The sequence below is a fragment of the Thalassophryne amazonica genome, chromosome 10 (genome assembly GCF_902500255.1).
Source record: "Thalassophryne amazonica chromosome 10, fThaAma1.1, whole genome shotgun sequence".
Taxonomy (NCBI): Eukaryota; Metazoa; Chordata; class Actinopteri; order Batrachoidiformes; family Batrachoididae; genus Thalassophryne; species Thalassophryne amazonica.
In genome coordinates, this window is record NC_047112.1 from 80,975,760 (window position 1) to 80,996,697 (window position 20,938).

General features: G+C 39.8%; 1 protein-coding gene across 1 annotated transcript in view; it reads right to left on the minus strand.

Annotated features, from left to right (window-relative positions):
• Window positions 1–6,284: 6,284 nt before the first annotated feature.
• ect2 (epithelial cell transforming 2) overlaps window positions 6,285–20,938 on the minus strand; it is a 141,743-nt gene continuing 127,089 nt past the window's right edge. Inside the window, exons 24-25 of the mRNA XM_034180361.1 lie at window positions 7,489–7,617; window positions 6,285–7,446 (exon numbers count right to left, since the gene is read on the minus strand). Of these exons, the coding sequence (XP_034036252.1) occupies window positions 7,528–7,617 (90 nt within the window). The 3' untranslated portion in view covers window positions 6,285–7,446; window positions 7,489–7,527. The remainder of the gene's footprint in view (window positions 7,447–7,488; window positions 7,618–20,938) is intronic.

Below are 20,938 nucleotides of genomic sequence, written 5' to 3' on the forward strand. Positions count from 1 at the left end.
GTCACCCATTTGAGTCTGGTCTGCTTGAGGTTTCTTCCTCAAAGGGAGTTTTTCCTTACCACTGTTGCACTGGGGGGTTGGTAAGGTTAGACCTTACTTGTGTGAAGCACCTTAAGGCAACTCTGTTTTGATTTGGTGCTATATAAATGAAAATAAATTGAAACTGAAATTTGTAAGGATGAAATGAGGATGTCTATTAAGAAGATGAAGAGTGGAAAGACAGTTGCTCCAGATGACATTCCAATGGGGGCATGGAAATGTTTATGAGAGATGGCAGTAGATTTCAAGATAGTTTAATAAAACCTTGGAAAGCAACAGGATGACTGAGGAGTGGAGAAAAACCATCCTGGCTCAGATTGTTAAGAACAAGGGTGATGTGCTGAGCTGCAGTAACTGCAGAGGCACAGAGTTAATCAGCCATAGCATGAAGTCATGGGGAATAGTAGTTGAACTAGGCTTAGAAAGGAGGTGAACAGCAATATGGTTTCATGCCTGAAAAGAAGGATGACAGAGGGGTGATGGAGAAGGATAAAGGAGGCCAGAAGGAGTTGCATTTTTTGTTTTCAAATTTTCAGAAAGCCTATGACTTGGTGCCACGAGATGCGTTGTGGTTTGTATGAGGACACCTGGAGTGGTAGATGTATGTTACTTAAATTGACGTACTTACAGTCTATTTTGTCGACATGTTACCGTAGCCCTAGTTGTATCACACTAATAAACCTGCTAATCACACAAAATTAGTAAAATAAATTCTGCAACCTGTGTAAAAGCTAAGCTTCAACAAGTGATTAGGAGAGACACAATCTATAACTTTAACAGATGCTTTTGTGAACACCGGCCTTGAACAGGTTTTCACCAAAGAATAACTACAGCTAGTGTTGTTTGAATGAGGAGCAGTTTCTGGTTTGCTGCTGAAGAGATGAGATATCAGTTCATCAGAGCAGATAATCTTGTTTCTTCCAGTGACAGTCGTGCTTGCAACAAGCTCCAGAAGAGCTTTCTTGTGTCTTTCAAAAACAAAACATAAACAAGTGGGTTCCATCTGTTCACCATAAAACGCAAATCAGTGATGTGTAGCAGTGCTATCTCCCCCACATTTCTCCCATCCTCATCCACTCTGACGCTGTCGTTTTCTTCAGTTAAGTCCGACCTTGGCTGAACAACAGCCGCACTGCATGCTGTCATTTGGGCTGAATTCAAACCCCGCGCTGGAGCCTTGGCCAATCAGAAGTCCAGTCTTAAGTGTCAGACAACCACAGCAGGGCCGGCCCAAGCCTTTATGGGGCCTTAAGCAGAATTTCATTTGGTGGCACCCCTACCATCACCTCAGCACCAGATGCCTCATTATTCCATAGGCTACACTGTTATGTGTGCAACGTACCCACAATCCTTAGCATTATTTGTAATTATCTTACATCATACAGGTGTCATTCTTGTTTTTAACTTTAAAGGGGTAGCAAACTCATAAATATGTTTTAATTAACTTCTACATACACAGTGATGTATAAGTATGGCTCATTAATTTAACTATTTGAAAGTAACATCAGCAGGCAGGAGACTGCATTTATAGTAAACATGTTAAATAGTTTAATTTCTTTCAGATGTGCAATAGTGTGCAAAATGTTCAATATCCAAATACAAAATAGAATCAAATGACATTCACATTATCTTACAGAAAAATTAAGTTGTAATCAAAATTAAATACTTAAATAATAAATACAATACTTAAATAATCTCCAAAATGAACATAGAAATCCACAACATAACAGCAATGTGTGTGCACAGCAATGCACAAACATTGCACTGGGGGCTATTGCTTTAACTTTGGCCTGCAAACCATTGACAGCTGAGCTACTTTTCCCCACCTTTTGCACCAAATTAATCTGAGGAGTTGATCTGCCCTGCTGTTTGTTTTTCTTCGTAAGGAAGACTATCAAATGTCAATCAAAAAGGGATTCAGCCTCAGACAGATCATCCAATCATCATGCAGAAGCTGAGCGTCTGGGCCAGCCAAGGCCAGCCCACTGCCCCATAGACCCCCAGACACGCTGAGCGTCCGATGGGCGGGACAAAGCCCAGCATTTATCCAATGACTCGTCTCGTTTCGCTGCATGCTTTGTGTCGCTATTGAAGTCTGTGGACTGTTTAAAGCACTGTGAAGCTGCGGGTTTGAGTGAGAGGAAAGCCGCGTCGTTACCAGTGATAAGAAGCTGATTCTGAACAAAAGTTGTAGCGCATATTTAGTCAATGACATGTACACACAACAGTATATATTTGATCACTTATTTTTTGACATTTTGCAGTCTTAGAGCAATTGCCTGACTTTAAGACACCTAAAGCACTTTACACTAAACGAACGGAGCATTTCGCAAATAATGACAACAAAAATTGTAATATTGGACATGCAAACCTACCTTTGTCTTGTTTTTTCTCGTCTTCCAACTTCTTTTTTCTTTTCTCCGCTCCAGAGGGATAATTTCTTTTCTGAGACATGACTTACACTCACTTCATTCCTCACGATTAGTCATCGACCACCTGACCCAAGCGGTGCATCTAAATTTGCCCAACGATGGCAGCAGCCAACAGGAGGCATCAATTAACCTAGTATTGGTATTTTGTCAAAATGAATTTATTTTTTTGGGTGTAATACAATTTCGTTTAAATTATTCAATATTATTTTAATTTCATGTATATATTTACTTTTTTTCCACAACGTCTCAGTGCTCTCGGGGCCCCCTGGTGGCGTGGAGGCCCTATGTGACCGCGTAGTTGGCGTATGCCTTGGGCCGGCTCTGAACCACAGCATACAGTAGTGTTCAGGATAATAGTAGTGCTATGTGACTAAAAAGATTAATACAGGTTTTGAGTATATTTCTTATTGTTACATGGGAAACAAGGTACCAGTAGATTCTCACAAATCCAACAAGACCAAGCATTCATGATATGCACACTCTTAAAGCTATGAAATTGGGCTATTAGTAAAAAAGTAGAAAAGGGGGTGTTCACAATAATAGTAGTGTGGCATTCAGTCAGTGAATTCGTCAATTTTGTGGAACAAACAGGTGTGAATCAGGTGTCCCCTATGTAAGGATGAAGCCAGCACCTGTTGAACATGCTTTTCTCTTTGAAAGCCTGAGGAAAATGGGACATTCAAGACATTGTTCAGAAGAACAGCGTAGTTTGATTAAAAAGTTGATTGGAGAGGGGAAAACCTATACGCAGGTGCAAAAAATTATAGGCTGTTCATCTACAATGATCTCCAATGCTTTAAAATGGACAAAAAAACCCAGAGACGCATGGAAGAAAATGGAAAACCATCAAAATGGATAGAAGAATAACCAGAATGGCAAAGGCTCACCCATTGATCAGCTCCAGGATGATCAAAGACAGTCTGGAGTTACCTGTAAGTGCTGTACGCATTAGTATCCTAAAAGCAATAAATAAATAAAGAAAGAAAGAAAAGAAAAAACAACAACAAAAAAACAAGCAGAGGACAAAATGATAAATGTGCAGTCATTGGGAAAGCTCTGTGCTTGACATCCGCCCAAAGATTTGATCACGCAAAAACTTTCTGACGGACTCGCTTGTACCTCATCTGACAAGGAACGCAATTAGAGAATAGGAAAATTATTTTTGGAGGACAAAATGGATAGCCAAATTTAGTATCAATTCTGCACACATTTCTGTGATCAGTCACAGTGTGACAGGCACTTTAGTAATACTAGACTCCTCCCGCTCAGTTTGTCTGAGCGGCCACCACCAAGAACAGTCCTGGTTGTTGCAATTCATATTTTAACCTCCATCCAATTATAAGAATTACATATACACTTTGAAATGAAGATATTAAATTATGTGTTGATAAACACAAATTTAAGTCAGCTACTTTGTAATAAGCCATTTTACAAATTTATTTATTAAGATAAAATCCCATGCCTGTCAGAATACAGCATCTTGTTTTTGTTCCTTGTTAATTATCATTGGAAATTTAATATTTTGAGTTTTCTTGATTTGAGGATGCAATGGTCTGTGGAAAATGTTGGCGGGGGGGGAACGCAAAAGAAAACAAGTTTGTATAATAGTTTCACGACAGCAAAAATATTGCATCAATTTTTGGGTGTGACAGGAAAATGGACTTCTTTTATGTAGCACTTTTTCATCTGCATCAGATGCTCAAAGCGCTTTACAATAATGCCTCACATTCACCCCAATGTCATGGTGCTGCCATACAAGGTACTACACACCGGGAGCAACTAGGGGATTAAGGACCTTGTCCAAGGGCCCTTAGTGATTTTCCGGTCATGCTGGGATTTGAACCAAGGATCGTCTGGTCTCAAGCCCAATGCTTAACCACTAGACCATCACCTCCCCCAAGGGAAATGAATTCCTACCAAATTGAGCTCATCTCCCTGCAGACTGAACAAATAAAATTCTGCCGGTGACCTATTTAATGGTATTTTAGCAAATTAGAACCATTGCCTTTTAACATGCCCAGCGTCTACCCTTCATTTGGAGTGTTTTCTTCAGAGTGGCCATCCAAATCACCTGGTTACCTCCACCAACAAAGTTTGTTTGTGAACAGCCTGGAGCCCACAGTTTTTCATATATCGTTGTGACATTTTTACTGAAGATTCATATCCTGATAGGCAAAAACTGATTCAATTTTCAAAGTCATAGGTCACAGTCAGAAAAACCTTGGCAAATTGTAAAAATCCCTATCTTTAATATTGAAGGAATTTTCCAAAACTCATAACTCTGCCAAATCAAATTTCTTTTATATTTGAGAGCATTATGTGGGATGGGATCCATTATCAACTGACAAAAGTTTGATCTGGATCTGATCCAGATTACAGATTTTGTGACCATTTAAATTTAACATTGAAAGCCCCATTTAATGTGTTTTGCATTATATTTTGTTATAAATGTTAATGTTGTTAATGCTCTGTCAAATATACGTATTTGTCTTAATAATTGATTGTGACTAACAGGTTGCCATTTATTGCTGCTGTACTACTACTACTTTGCTGTGATAGTATTTAACTCTCAGTGTATTGAAATGCTTTATGTGTCAAAGGTTGTATTGTAATAACACGTTTATCCTTAGATAACATTAGGTCATGGCCCAGAGATCAAAAGAACAATGCCATGGAAGAGGGAAGTGTGCAAAAAGCACAGATAAGATTGATGAAGCAAGACATTATTTCATCAGTGCATGATGAAGAAGTAGTAATGGACTCTGAAATTGACTCTCTTATGCTATCAAATGATTTCATTCAATGAACTTTGCATACCTTGGGACTGTATACATGTATAAGTGGCATGAAACTGAATGGTCTGGGTACTTGTCTTCAGACCTGTACTCTGTATGACATGTACCTTTAAAGCTTTAAATACCTAAAGATCAGAAAAATTTAAACCTGCTTCCTTGGTGTCTCATTTGTTGTCTGTGTCAGAGGGTTTTTAGGTAGTTTTTCCTAACTTATCTTAATCAAACATGCCCCAATTACTCCCATATTTGAAAGTGAGGTGCAGACTGGCACTCACTATTGCCTGGCAAAGTTTGATCCGGATTGTTGATTTTGTGGATATTTGAATTTAATATTGAAAAGCTCATTTGATGTACATTTTGCATTATATCTCAATCAAATGTGCCTTAGCCACTCATTTTTCTCTCATGGATTTACCTACACCACCAATGCTGAATGGATGGTCCTGTTTATCTATCTTCCAGTTACCAGTCGGAAACCAAGTATCAAAAAGCAATGGCAAATTGTGCATAACAAAGATAACCAATGTTCTGTGAAAACTGTGAAAAAGAATTCAGAAACTGGGGGGGGGGGGGGGAGAAAAGCTGACAAGAACCCCCCCCCCCCACACACACAAAAAAAATTGGATTCAAGTACATGAACTAAATACATACTCATGACATTTGATTACATCTAATTCAGTTTAAGAAAAGCCACTTCTAACAGAACTTTGAAATTTTGTGGAATTTTCTGGAAACTAGTGTTGGTGAAGGTTTGCACTATATAAGCGCGGTGCTCTAGTTTGATTAAAAACATTAGCTTTGACTCATGAAAAGTTTTTTTTTTTATTTCCAAGTGCACACAGACATAGCTTACATGAAAGTGGCAGAGTGGAAATTTAAGAATTTATTTTCAAACTGATCTTACATATTTAATTATCACTTCCTACAAATTAACAGTGAATATGCCTTTTTGAATGCCCAAGTGATTTTTTTTTAAGTGTACACAAGTGTATTAAAAAAAGGCTCCAATTTTCAGGTACGTATTTAAGTGCATTTAATACCGTCATTCAACAAAAGATGTGTATTTAGCTGCAAAGAAAACAGCACACAAGGTGTGACAAATAAAAGTTGAACAACATAAATAGTAAGAAATACAAAGAAAATGGCTGTAAATATATTCACCAAGACGAATATGTACAGTGATGTAGCGTCTCTTTTCAACTTGGAGACACATACTGTAAAAACACATTTAAAAAGAAGTGTGCAGTCTGACAGGGAAGAAGAAATCAACCCACGTGCTTTTATTCTCCTCATACTTATCTCTTAAATCACGTTAAAATAGAAGCTTTATAAAAGCTGGAAGCTACGCTAAGTTTACATCAAGAAAATGGTTAATTAACAATCTGTAATATAATATTCAGTAAAATTAAACTCGACTTGTGACAAAATAAACAATAAAACGTCAGTGAATATGAAGAAGACCTCTTACCAAGTACAAAGGCATCAAAGCCAAAACAAGGTCAAGACAATCAACAAGGTAGCTTTAAGGAGTACATGAATACACACAGGCGTGTTACATTTGTTAAAAGGATATACAGGGACACAACAAATTAAAGATCTGAAAGACTGCTTTGAAACAACTACATCCACAAACACTCGTGCTTCTCCAAATAAACTGGTATTTAGTTGGTGTGCTGTTAGTGTTACCAATTTAACGTTCATGTGGACAAATCATTAAGTTGTACAGACATTAAAAACATGACCACTGTCAGGAAAACGCCTATAAGTCAACATGTCAAGATAAACCATTAACTAATGTACACAAACAGCAAAGCATCCTTCATTTCGTAAAAGTAGCATCAAGGGTAAACAAGCCACTGTGGTTCTGTAGTATGGAGCAGTATCATTCCAGTTAGCCCCAAACTGAGATGTGAGAGAAACTGCTTGGAGAAATAAGGGTTGTGTACTGAATACATCACATGATGGGCTGAATTTGAAGAACAGTTGTTTGCGTTTACAAACGCTCCAACAGTCACGCGAAAGCGCATTGACACAAGTGCCGTCATTCTGATACGGCCACATATCAGAATGACAAACATTAGGGCATTAGGCCAGTCCACTTCTGGAAGTGCACAGGTCCAGAATGGATATGTTGAAGTCTGCATGGAGGGCAAGCTGTAACGTTGCGTACACAAACATCTGGAACGTCAGAACGTACGGTTTGAAGCAGTCAAGGCAAATGCTGAAAATGAAACAATTTACGCGTTCCAAGCAGCAGCATCTCAGAAAAGGTGAGTGGTGGATCGGCTAAAGGTGTGGTACTTCCTCTCAAACATGGAAGGCAGATTGACCATAGAGGGGGAGTGGTGTGCCTGCAAACAGGAAAACACACAAATGAGCACAAAAAGGATATTTAGAAGCAGCACAATGCCGCAAAGTATCCCAGGATGACACCAGAGCAGACAAAACAAGGGGTGAATGGTGGAAATGCGTGAAAATGAGGCATGTGTTCAAGGTTTACGCAGCCATTTAACTCAGTCCAGCCACCATGCAAAAAAAAAAAGGGGGGGGTGAGCTTTCAAAGTGCACTTGTAAGAGCCTATAAAATGAGACAGCTCATCATGTAAGCTGTCCGCTGTACAGTCTGAGAAGTGTGTATGTGTCAGAACAAGTTGTTTTGATGTGTTCCAGTCCCATCTTAATTACGGAGCACACGAAAACAAACATGCCGTTTCTCGTACCTCTCCACCTTTAAAGCCAAATGGTCACTGGCGAGTATTTGGGCAGTGACAATTTTTTGCCATTTTGCCTCTGGAAGCACAACGGAGTTGAAATGAAGCAAGATGTGATTGTATTGTAGACTTTTAATTTTAATTCCAGCGCTTTAAAAGGTGCCCAGTCCATTTGTAGGTAAACTAAATATACATGAAATCTAGGCCCCGGTTTCATTAAGTAGGCTATTCTTTTAGTCTACTAAGCTTACATAGTCGACTAAGGTTAGTCGCCCAACATTATCAGTCTAATGTCCGTTTCACATCGCACGTAGATTGTAGATTAGCATGCTTACATTACTCGACAATTTTCACAGCCATAATGGTAAATGGACTGCATTTATATACCGCTTTTCCATCTGCATCAGACGCTCAAAGCGCTTTACGAATCGTGCCTCACATTCACCCCGATGTGAGGGTGCTGCCATTCAAGGCGCTCACTACACACCGGGAGCAATAGGGGATTAAAGACATTGTCCAAGGGCCCTTAGTGGTTTTGTAGTCAGGCTGGGATTTGAACCAATGATCTTCTGGTCTTAAGCCCAATGCCTTAATCACTAGACCATCACCTCCCCTATAATGGCATCACGTGTGCCATTGCCAAGAAACGCATCTGATGCGCAACAATTTTGTTTACTTCCGGGTTGGTCTGTCTGCTACAAACATGGCTGAGTCCACCGCAGCAGAGGAGAAGCGCTCCCAACTGCGGCGTCCGTAAACATGTCCAATGGATTATTCTGGTCCTGGAACAGCCGCTCCCGCCGCAAATCTCTCCTTCCTTCCTCCTCCATTAAGTGGCGGTACATAATGCCGCCTTTTTTTGAGGTAAGACACTGAAGTTTTGTTGACTAAAATAATATTAGCCTCCTCTGTACCAGGCTAAGAACTTTAGTCGGGTAACACAAAACTTTAACCAAATAAGCTTTTTGTGCAACGACTAACGTCAAAAGAGGAGTCGACTAAGTGAGTTTAGTCCAGCAAGTTTAGACTGCTTTATGAAACTGGGCCCTAGTGTTTTCTCCCTGAACTATGATATTTGCCATGAGTTTTATAACTCCTGTGCACAAGTGGAAAAAACTTTGTACATCTTGATGGTAACTTCATAGCACAGTCACGTATGAGTTGTGCCGTGGAAAAAAAAAAAACAACAAACAAACAAACACTAGGTTTTGTCAAATGTAAGCATTTATTAGTGATTCATGGCACGCCAGTTTCAGTTTCAGTGCCTTGCAAAAGTATTCACCCCCTCCGGCTTTTTACATATTTTAATTTGTTTTTGCCATTTCAAACAAAGTAATTTAGGATTCTCCATATTAAAATGTCTAAAGTTATAGTCAAACTCAAACTGAAAGCAAATCTCTCCACTCATTCACTCATCTTCAACCGCATACACCAATTAAGGGTCACGGGGGGGGGGGGGGGGGGGGGGGCTATCCCAGTAGTCATAGGGCACAAGGCGGGGTACACCCTGGACAGGATGCCAGTCTGTTGCAGGGCCACATATAGACAAACAAAGGCAGTCACACCTGCAACCACAATCTCTACAACTTGATGTAAATCATCAGTTTTATTGCCAGTTTTCTTTAGACAAGTCGGGGTAAATGGTAAATAGACTGCATTTATGTAACGCTTTTCGATCTGCATCAGACACTCAAAGCACGCATATGAAGTGCAGGGGTTGGATACATGAACATTTCCAAGACACTGAACATGTCTTGGACTTTAACGATAAGGATAATTCTAGAAATTTCAATATAGAGAAGACTAAATTACTTTTTGTGTTCGAAATGTCATAAACAAGTTAAAATGTGTAAAAGCCAAAGGGGTGAATACTTTTGGAAGCCACTGAGTATTCCATGTTGATGTAAAAAAAAAAAAAAAAAGATTAAAAAGTAACTTGGAAGTGCTGAGAGGTGTTATTGTACACAGTACATAAAAATCACGATGTGTCTTGGTCTAAAATTGATTGTCAGCTTAGGAATGGATGACATACTGGTGATACGGTATATAGAAGCTCTGCTTTAAGGATGTGCTGAAATGGCAGGAACACCAACGCTGACCCTGGTACATGGGAGGACCAAGCAGAGGCAAAATCTACATATATGGCACAGTGTCCAAAACTCAGTCACTGTGATTGAGAACAAGAACCTACATGATTACCCAACTGCTCATGACAGAAGACGCGCCGCTCTGACTCAGTCTGTCCATCAGTGCAGATGGCCTTGCCGATCGAAAGCTGGACTAGCCGCATATGAACATTCATGTAAAGTGTAAACACACTAACCAGTCAACATCAAAAATGATGGACTGTCGATGCCGATGGGTTGTACAATACTGTTAACACTGATAATACAGAACACTACAGAGCCCTGGAAGTATCATCGCAAAATGTTTTGCATGTAGAGAGAATGTGCACACGTTTTATTATATTGTGCGCACGTTTTAAGCATCGTTTGAGTAAAACAAGGGCACGATCTACTTAAACGTGGCCACAATTTGTAAAACGTACACTCAATATTGTCTTGACACATAAATGTTGGCTATTAGCCAACAAACCAGGAGACAGTGTAATACATTTCCCCATTAGAAATGGATCTGGTCAGGGTGTATCATCATGGTTTCGAGGGCTCAATTAAAGGAAAATGCACGCACGAATTATCACGGCCATTAAAACCTGCGCAGAAATTATCATGGCCAGGAAAACGTGTGCACGCTTTATTAATTTGTGGGCTCAATTAAAGGAAAACAAATTATCATGGCCAGAAAAACAATATCACTTTAAGTAACCTCTCTTGGGTTCCGTAGAACACACATTGGACCAGTTTTTTTTTTATACATACACCAAGGCTCCTTCAGTGATACAAAAGGTGTCTTCCCTCAGTTTTCTTTCATTATTCATTGCTGAACTGCATACTCCATACAGATTCATCACACAGAACCGTGCTGTTTGCATTTAATAACTGATGTAACTTAAGTCTAAGACATATTCAGTGACTTCAAAATGTTCATGTAGTCACCCAGTGACTTGTCTAATGAAAATTGGCTGTAAAAGAGAGGATTAGTGTTAATCCTTATAGTTTGTCCAATTATTTATGGGCACTAAAAATGAAAGAACTGTATAGAAAAATGGCTATAATTTCTAAATGGTCAATGTAACATTTCCGTTCCAAGTCTTGAATTAAAGCTAACAGTCCAACCTACTAGAACATCTCAAGTGTTTCATGTCTACTCCATTGTGTCGGTGTGCAAATGCAAAAATCATAAGAATTTTGTCCAACAGCTGATGGAACTGATTGTAGGTTATTGTTGACAGTGACTACATGTTGATGACTTGTTCTCACGGTTTCACAAAAGACAGGTGATCATGAGGGCTGAACAAACAAATGCATTAACTGTCTGGTTTCACTGGAGGCGAAGGAAGGGTTACAACTTTCCAGTCAAAATGCAAATGTCCCATTGCACTTGCTTCAACAAAGTCTATTGTTTCAGCGAAAACCATTTTTCTTTTCCTTTGTCACAAACCCCAATCACAGATGACATTCTGTGGATGGATGGTCATTAATGTTCAGTAGATGCATTGATGTTATGGGCTCTGGGAAATGGGTAGCAAGGAGGATGTTATTTGTGCACCTCTGGGGCACATACTAGAGAATTCACACACACAACAGCAACACGTAGTGTGTTGAACCAGGTATGGCAATTTCAAATTACAAACCAAAACCCATCCAGCAGCCATCAGAATTAGTATTTAATGGTATTAAAGGTCACAGGTGCAGAAGACCGGGGTATAAAAACAGAAGATGGATATGTGTTGTGGAAATTGAATTCATTGAAACGTTGTGCTCTGAAGTGAAACCAACGGTTGCAGCACTGACATGTTGAATATAACTCTTTGCATTCCCTCCAGCTATTAGTAGCTGATGTGGTGCACCTCGACTGAAATCCTGAGCACCTAGGAATGCGTTTCTCAGCCCTTAGAGACCAACAAAATTGTATATTTCAATCTCTCTATTGCACCACCCACAGCTAATTAGCTCATTTATGTGACCGAGAGTAGCATAAGCGATCAGTGTTAATCTTTTAAACCAACCTGTAGTAGACTTTTTTGTGCAGTTACATTATTACAGCATGTCCGCTGGTCTTGCCTGCTCAGCTCAGTTGTGTTGCAGTGAGAAATATATGCACCTACTGCTCATAACATTTCTGCATATGCTCTGCAATAAAATGCATTTTAATGCAAAGGCAGCACTACCAAGCCTACAATTGTGGCCAATAGGAATCGATACAGTGACATGATGACAAACTATGATTCTGTTCAAATTTTCCGACTGGACATTGCTATGGCTTATTGTATTCTGCAATGCTTGTCACTACTATATCACAAATTGCAGCAATTAAACATAGCTCTACTACATGCATGGTTTCCCAGTTGGAATCAATATAATTCCTTCTTGAACGTGATTTTCTCTCTCAATGGATGCTAAATAGCCACAAGTGTTGGGTAAAGTTGGGTGTTGCGGAGAGTTGTAGAAACCAGCCTAGCCTTTGTTGGCTAGGAAAGTTTGACTGACTGACTTTGTAGACAACGCTGTGATCTGCAGAATCAATAATAGCTGTGTTGTAGCACTTGAGAAGCTGAGTGAGGAAAAGGAGTGGCTGGGTTTGTGACTATCCTGGATGACAACAAAGATCAAGTCTTTCATTAGCTTCCTAGACTCGGCCAATTAAAAGTTAATGTGTACACAGTGAAAGTGACTCAGAGATATTCATTTATTTTGTCAGTGGCATTCATACTAAAGTCCTCTGCCTTTGAGCCTGAGAGATGTTTCAGAATTAATTCACTGGACAAAGGTGTTTGGCGATGCCCATACCTTTGCAGGAGAAAGAAGGCCTAAGTATTAAGGGCTCTGTTGTGTCTTGTCTTACTGTATGGCGCTAAGATGTTGATGCTAACCAACGACCCAAGTTGACAACTGAATGCCTTTAGCACTCAGGCCCCGTCCACACAGGAAAAGATTTAAGTGTATCTGCATTAGTTTTGTATCGTTTTGACATTTTATCCACACGTAAACGGAGTTTAAGGCAGGCAAAAATTATAGTATTTGAAAACGAGTCCCAAAATGAGTAAATCTGAAAACGCTGGATTTGTATCTCCATGTGCACAAGCAATACGGAATGATTCTGAAAGAATTACATCACAGCATCACCTGTCTAACCATAGCAGCTCATAAATAATATAGAATACTGGCAGAAAAACAACCTGTAGCGTCAACTAACAAGCTGACATCACGGCAGACAAAACAACATTAAACATTCCTTTTTCCACATTTCTGTACAGTACATTCAATGTGGATTTATGGTGTGCGTGTGCATTTTTTTTTTTAAACTGCCGTGAGCCTGAAGCACCTGCACAAAACACCTCACATGGAACGTGTTTATATATTAACAGGTACATTAAGGCCTAGCATATGTGCTAGAGCTTTTTTGGTCGATTTGAGCATTTTGGTGTGAACACAGATAAATTTTGAAACATTGCTATGTTTGTGGAACACTATTTGAAAACAACGATCATGTTGTATCTGGATAAGGCCTCAGTTGGCTGGAGTTGAAGCTCAAGGTGCCTCTCCTTGTCTGTTGTGCTTTAAAGTTGAGAAGAAAAAAAAAAAAACCTTCCACAGGAGTCCGATGTAAAAAAGGATACAATAGTCATTTTATTCCACAGTTTGTAATAATTTTCCCACAGGAGTGTTCTAATCAAACTTTCCTAAATCTACAACAGCACTACGGTAAGAAAACAGTGTGGCTCATAAAGTCCCCTTGACACTCACACAAATTTGATCTCCACATCTTGCGTGCCAATGACTAAACTTGTCATAAACTGTTGTAACCTGTTCGTGGCTGCGTGGAAAAAAAAAAAAGTTCAAAATTTCTGGCAAGCATTAATTTCGTGCCACTTACGTGAAATAGTAGTGAACAATGCGCAACCTATTCGAAAACATGCGTGTCAATGTGTGTCATTGTGCACGGGGCATCTGAACCTGAAATTAGATTATGACAAGATATTACGTCTATAATAAACATAACTTTACAGATACATTAGCTAAACTCATGAGAAGGAATGAAAATGCAACCATTTTACCAATCCATTACTATATATATATATATATATATATATATATATATATATATATAGTTATATATACGTATATATTACAAATAACTACCTCTGAGACAAGATTCCAAATGTGCTCACCACACGACGCGCACAAGACAACCTGCAGCTGTAGATAATTTCTCTGTGATTCTGGGAGCGACGAGAGAATGGTTTCATCAGCCAAGTTCTAAGAGCAAATGCGTCATCGGCTACGAAATTTTACATAGCGTAGCATCAAGTGTGACAAAACGGGACACAATGGCATGACGAATTGTGCGGTAGTGTGGGGATCAAATGTGGTGCCTTACCTTAACTGAGTCTCACCTCCTCTAAAAGTGGTAGTAACCAACATTACAGCTGTCAACAGAAAACTACATTACGTCTTCCACAAAATATAAATGTTAAATAAACATGAATCGCACTTACTATTAATAAATTGCTGATAACTGACTTATTTAGTGAAAGAACCTATTTAAAGTTGCATAAACTGTTGAACAACTTGAACTAAAACAGGTCCCTAATTTGGCTCCCACACAGTCTCTCTGAGCACGGCTGGAATGACTGTGTCAAGTGAACAGTTACTCTGGGAGACTCAGGCAAGTCATATCACTATCATTCTGAGGGAATGCCAGCTATAACATTTTTGTCATATGGTGAGTTTCTGGGGGCATGATTGAGCACACAGGACCCTCCCGGTAACTCAATGGATGAGGTGTTGGCAAACCAATATGTAGGGTTTGAATCCCGCAAACACTCCCACTTTCATCCTTGAACGAGACACTTCATTTGGAGTGTGTCAGTCCACCCAGCTGTAAATGGGTACCAGTCGTGGCTGGGCAAGTAACCTTACAAATAAATAATTATAATCCTGCATACTGGTTGTTAGAAAAGGAATTAGTCATATAGCATAACAGGATTTGTATTACTGGCAACTGGTTAAATGGCTATCATAAATACAGGGCATGGTGTGCCCAATGATTCAGTTGTCAGAAATGGTTAAAATATAGGACTGATAACATATAGTAGGTGAACTATAACCAGATTTATGTTTAGAGTAGTCAGCTGACCTCACATGAATATACTGACTTTTTAATTTCAGTACCTGGATTGTGTGTCTTGGCTAGTTTAAACAAAGAAAGCATAACATTCAAAATTAAAGGAAAGTCTTTGACCTTTGCATTTTTATATTTGATGTCTCTGAACAATAAGCAGTGGTCACACAGTTGCCTGATAAAGAGTAGACAGGGAACAGATTTTTCTTGTTACAAATGACATCAGAAGGTGTTTTCACTGATGAACTCTTCTCAAGTGGTGTTAATCAGTGAAATCCGCTGGTAGAATCCATAGTTGTAAACCCACCACATGACCAAAATCTTACAATTGACGTTCCCTCACAATATAATTGATACACTTCATCTAAGTTTCCCTAATTAAGCACTCGTTTCTACAAACTCATTCCAGCGATACCCAAGAATCTTCCAATAACACAAAGACATCCTTACTCACATCTATCTATCAAGACAGGTTACACCAGAACCTTCAAAACTTGGACATTTCTTCTTCTGCAAAGATGTTGGCATCACCAAACACCTTTATCCAATGATCTCATGAATCCATAGACTCTTCTCGCATGTCTCTTGATCTCAGAGGCTGAAGACGCAGACATGAATGTCACTGCTGAGGCAAGTGAATGTCTCAACAAGTTCAATACTCTTGCTAAATAAAGATAACACGTCTGATGGTCAGGTTCAGGACACATCACCAGACAGCCAGATTCCTCGTTCAGCTTTTCAAGTGTTGCAATCAGGTATTTATTTTAGGGATGTTCCTGGTTAAAAATGCCAGTGGGCCAAAGGCTCACTTATTACAAAATCGTGGGCCTTTTAGAACAATGTATGGGTCAGCATTGTGTGTATAACCAGGCTCAACATCTGTTGTAACTAATAAATTCTTTCAATATTTATGCAGTTTATTGTTTTCAATTTATCTTATTTATATAGCGCCAAAACACAACAAAACTGCCTGAAGGCGCTTCACACGGGTAAGGTCTAATCTTACCAACCCCCCTGACAGGTGACAGTGGTAAGAAAAAAACCCTCTGGTGTTACTGAGGAAGAAACCTCATGCAGGCCATATTCAGAGGGGTGACCCCCTGCTTGCAGTATCCTAACAGTTACAAGGTTTTTACAAAAGATGGGGGTAAAACAGAAGCAACAGAAACAGAAAAAACAAAACAAAACAAAAAACAGTCCATTATTGAGAGAGAGAAAAAAGGTACATTTTCTGTTCTGAGGTAAATTCATGTGCTGTAAAGTTACCAGTTAAATAATAATAAATAAGTCCGTCTTATCTACTGAAATATCATAATATATTGGGTGGAGAGGAATTAAGCCTTCTCACATACAGAATATGTGTATTGTGAGAACCATTTTTGCATTACACTAAGATGTGATTAAAATATTTACAGTACCTTTAAAATAGTGCAGTGTTTGCTGTCCAGCTTGTAGTGTAATGTGTTTTGTGCCATTGTGTTGAAATTATCAAATACTCAACAAAAATATAAATGCAACACTTTTGGTTTTGCTCCCATTTTCTATGAGATGAACTCAAAGATCTAAAACTTTTTCCACATACACAATATCACCATTTCCCTCAAATATTGTTCACAAACCAGTCTAAATCTGTGATAGTGAGCACTTCTCCTTTGCTGAGATAATCCATCCCACCTCACAGGTGTGCCATATCAAGATGCTGATTAGACACCATGATTAGTGCACAGGTGTGCCTTAGACTGCCCACAATAAAAGGCCACTCTGAAAGGTGCAGTTTTGTTTTATTGGGGGGGATACCAGTCAGTATCTGGTGTGACCACCATTTGCCTCATGCAGTGCAACACATCTCCTTCGCATCATCCGTGAAGAGAACACCTCTCCAACGTGCCAAACGCCAGCGAATGTGAGCATTTGCCCACTCAAGTTGGTTACGACGACGAACTGGAGTCAGGTCGAGACCCCGATGAGGACGACAAGCATGCAGATGAGCTTCCCAGAGACGGTTTCTGACAGTTTGTGCAGAAATTCTTTGGTTATGCAAACCGATTGTTTCAGCAGCTGTGCGAGTGGCTGGTCTCAGACGATCTTGGAGGTGAACATGCTGGATGTGGAGGTCCTGGGCTGGTGTGGTTACACGTGGTCTGTGGTTGTGAGGCTGGTTGGATGTACTGCCAAATTCTCTGAAACGACTTCGGAGACAGCTTATGGTAGAGAAATGAACATTCAATACATGAGCAACAGCTCTGGTTGACATTCCTGCTGTCAGCATGCCAATTGCACGCTCCCTCAAATCTTGCGACATCTGTGGCATTGTGCTGTGTGATAAAACTGCACCTTTCAGAGTGGCCTTTTATTGTGGACAGTCTAAGGCACACCTGTGCACTAATCATGGTGTCTAATCAGCATCTTGGTATGGCACACCTGTGAGGTGGGATGGATTATCTCAACAAAGGAGAAGTGCTCACTATCACAGATTTAGACTGGTTTGTGAACAATATTTGAGGGAAATGGTGATATTGTGTATGTGGAAAAAGTTTTAGATCTTTGAGTTCATCTCATACAAAATGGGAGCAAAACGAAAAGTGTTGCGTTTATATTTTTGTTGAGTGTAGATAGCAATATTGCAACCTGTAGAATTCGAAAAAAAATGGTAGACAATGCAATTCGGTAGCTGTATTTATGGGAAAAAACCTCCACCTTACCTTAAAAATTGCTACAAAAGGATTTTCAATGGTTTATTGTCTATCAAGTATGCTCAATAACATACAAAATGTCTACCATATGCTGATCACTGGAAAGGTCTCTCTTTCAAGATAGTGTCCAAGATGGCCACCATATCCTTAAAATGCATATTATTTCTCCAATTTTCACTCAAAACAAGTAATTCTGGTGCCTAACCCCAACTTTTGGGCCTACTGGAATCCAGTTTGTATGTTTAAATTATAGTGAAATGATTGTATAATTGCAAAATCTAAGATGGTGGACCAGTGTTGTTGGTAAACTATGAAAATACCCATTGCACCGCCATTATTCACCCTAGACAAGTAATTTAGGTGCCCAACTTTGGGGATCTAGAAATCAACTCAGCTGACATCTTCCATTGAAAAAAATTCTCGACAAAAGCCAAATATGTAATTTTGTATGCAAATATTAGATTTATTTAAAAAAAAATGAATTTTATAAAGTGATCTTTCAATGAAGCTTTTCTGGCTCATCAAAATCAAGTTGTGACACATGCAAAAGCCTTAGATCCATTTGAGTTATTCTAAGTAAGAGCCCAGCTGCATTTCACCCCTTGTATACAGTCATAACCTTGTGAATATTTCCAGTTGCCACCACCACTAGTTAGTAACCCAGGTGATCAAAAGCAGTGGAACTTTTCCAAATCAACCCTTAAAATCTCTAACCTTGACACGAGTTCCAAACTCAAGTAACAACACTATCATCAAAACAAAAATATCTTGATGGTGGCATTGTGTGACCATGATAAGGTTTCTATTTCACTCATGAAATAAGAAATTTAGTTCAGTGTTCAGCTGTAGAAATGTCTACCACTACTTTGATGTATCATTGCTCTAAGGAGTTGATTTGGAACCAAGAATGCACCAGACTTATTTGTGACACTAGGGTGTTAAAAGGAGGAATTACAGATAATACTTGAAATTAAAAGTGGCATGGGTGCACCCCAATTTGATACAGAACAAGAAAAATATTTGCTCACGCTGACAGCAAGGCTCTACTTAGTGTGCCGATGATTTAGAGCAGAGTTTCCTTACGAGGACTGGTCACAACAGCCTTGCATGGCTCCAATGGAATGTGGGAATCCCTGCCTGAAACCCTTTTGCTTTTCAGAGTTGCTATCTGAGACGCAACCTCTTTCGGAGGGAAGCCTACGAAGGTTGGGGATCTGGATATATGTTTGTCAGAAGGAACTGGCTTTGGATGGGAACTTTTAGAGCTGGAACAAATAGATTTTCGTACAACTGGAATGGAAATGAAGGGGGGAGGGGAATAAGGGGTGGCCTGTTGGCTGGTGGGGAAGCTTGGAGAGGGTTTTTTTGACAATGGAGTCTGAGGGACATTCTTAGGATTTTTGGTGCTTGGGCAGTATTTGGGATGGAGTTCTTGACTAATGCATAGTATCTGGCTTTGTTTTATCAGGGGCTCAGGGTTGGGAGGAGGACTGTTATCTGAGTTTGGGCTGCAAGGGGTGCGCAGAGAAACAGGGACCCTGGCTCTGGTGGGAGGATGGTCCAGGGAGTTAGAGCGCTGCACCACACCACCATCCTTGGCAGAATCACTCAAACTGTACGTGGAAGAAGAACGGGACATCTAGAGTGCAGAACATAAAGGGAAGACAAATGTAGAAGCAGAACTGTTGTAGATAATACAGAAAGCATTATCCTAAGACAACATAAGAATGCATACAGGCCTCAGGGCCTACACAAGACTTACTTATTTGCCACCAATAGGGTCAACAGTATTAGTAAAAGATCACTGATATAGTATGAGTCATCTACAATACAATGAGCTTGAAAAACTGTCACCATCACTGAAAACTGCTGACTTAGCGACTGAACAACATTATCTTAGTTACACAGTGGAATACAGTACTCATTGAAGGAGTGCTGTATTGTAATGTGGTGCGTGGGCAAAGCCAGTGGTTCCCAAACCTTTGATGTGGGTCACAACACAGCAAAAACCAAACAGAAAGCAGCAGATTAATGCCATGCTGTTAAACACTTTGTTTCCCCGGAAATGTCTCGTTAAGCAGAAAGAATAAGAAACACATGGCAAAGAAAGTGCAGAGCTCACACTGATGGTCAGTTGTAACCATTTTGACTTGTGTGCGCGCGCGTGCGTGTGTGTGTGTACACACACACACACACACACACACACACACACACACACACACACACACACACACACATATATATATATAGTTTCAAGTTAAAATTTTGCAATACAGAGTGCACCCTGGAAGTATTCACAGCACTTTACTTTTTCAACATTTTGTTATGTTACAGCCAAAATGGAGTACATTCATTTTCCCCCTCACAATACCCCACAATGACACAATGAAAAAAGTTCTTTTTTTTTTTTTTCAAATTTATAAAAATAATAAAAAAGTATTCACACCCTTTGCTCAAAACCTTGTTGATGCACTTTTGGCAGCAATTACAGCCTCAAGTCTTCATGAATATGATGCCACAAGCTTGGTGCACCTATCATTGGGCACTTTTTCCCATTCCTCTTTGCAGCACCTCTCAAGCTCCATTAGGTTGGATGGAGAGTGTCGGTGCACAGCCATTTTCAGATCTCTCCAGAGATGTTCAATCACATTCAGGTCTGGGCTCAAGGACATTCACAGGGTTGTCTTGAAGCCACTCCTTTGATATCTTGGCTGTGTGCTTAGGGTCATTGTCCTGCTGAAAGATGAACAGTCACCCCAGTCTGAGGTCAAGAGCACTCTGGAGCAGGTTTTCATCTAGGATGTCTCTGTATACTGCTGTATTAATCTTTTCCTCAATCCTGACTAGTCTCTCAGTACCTGCCGCTGAAAAACATTCCCACAGCATGATGCTGTCACCACCATGCTTCACTGTAGCTATGGGGCCTTGTTTCCTCCAAACATGGCACCTGGGATTCACACCAAAGAGTTCAAGCTTTGTCTAAGGGCCCTGTCCCACTGGGGAGAGGATCAATTGCGCATGAA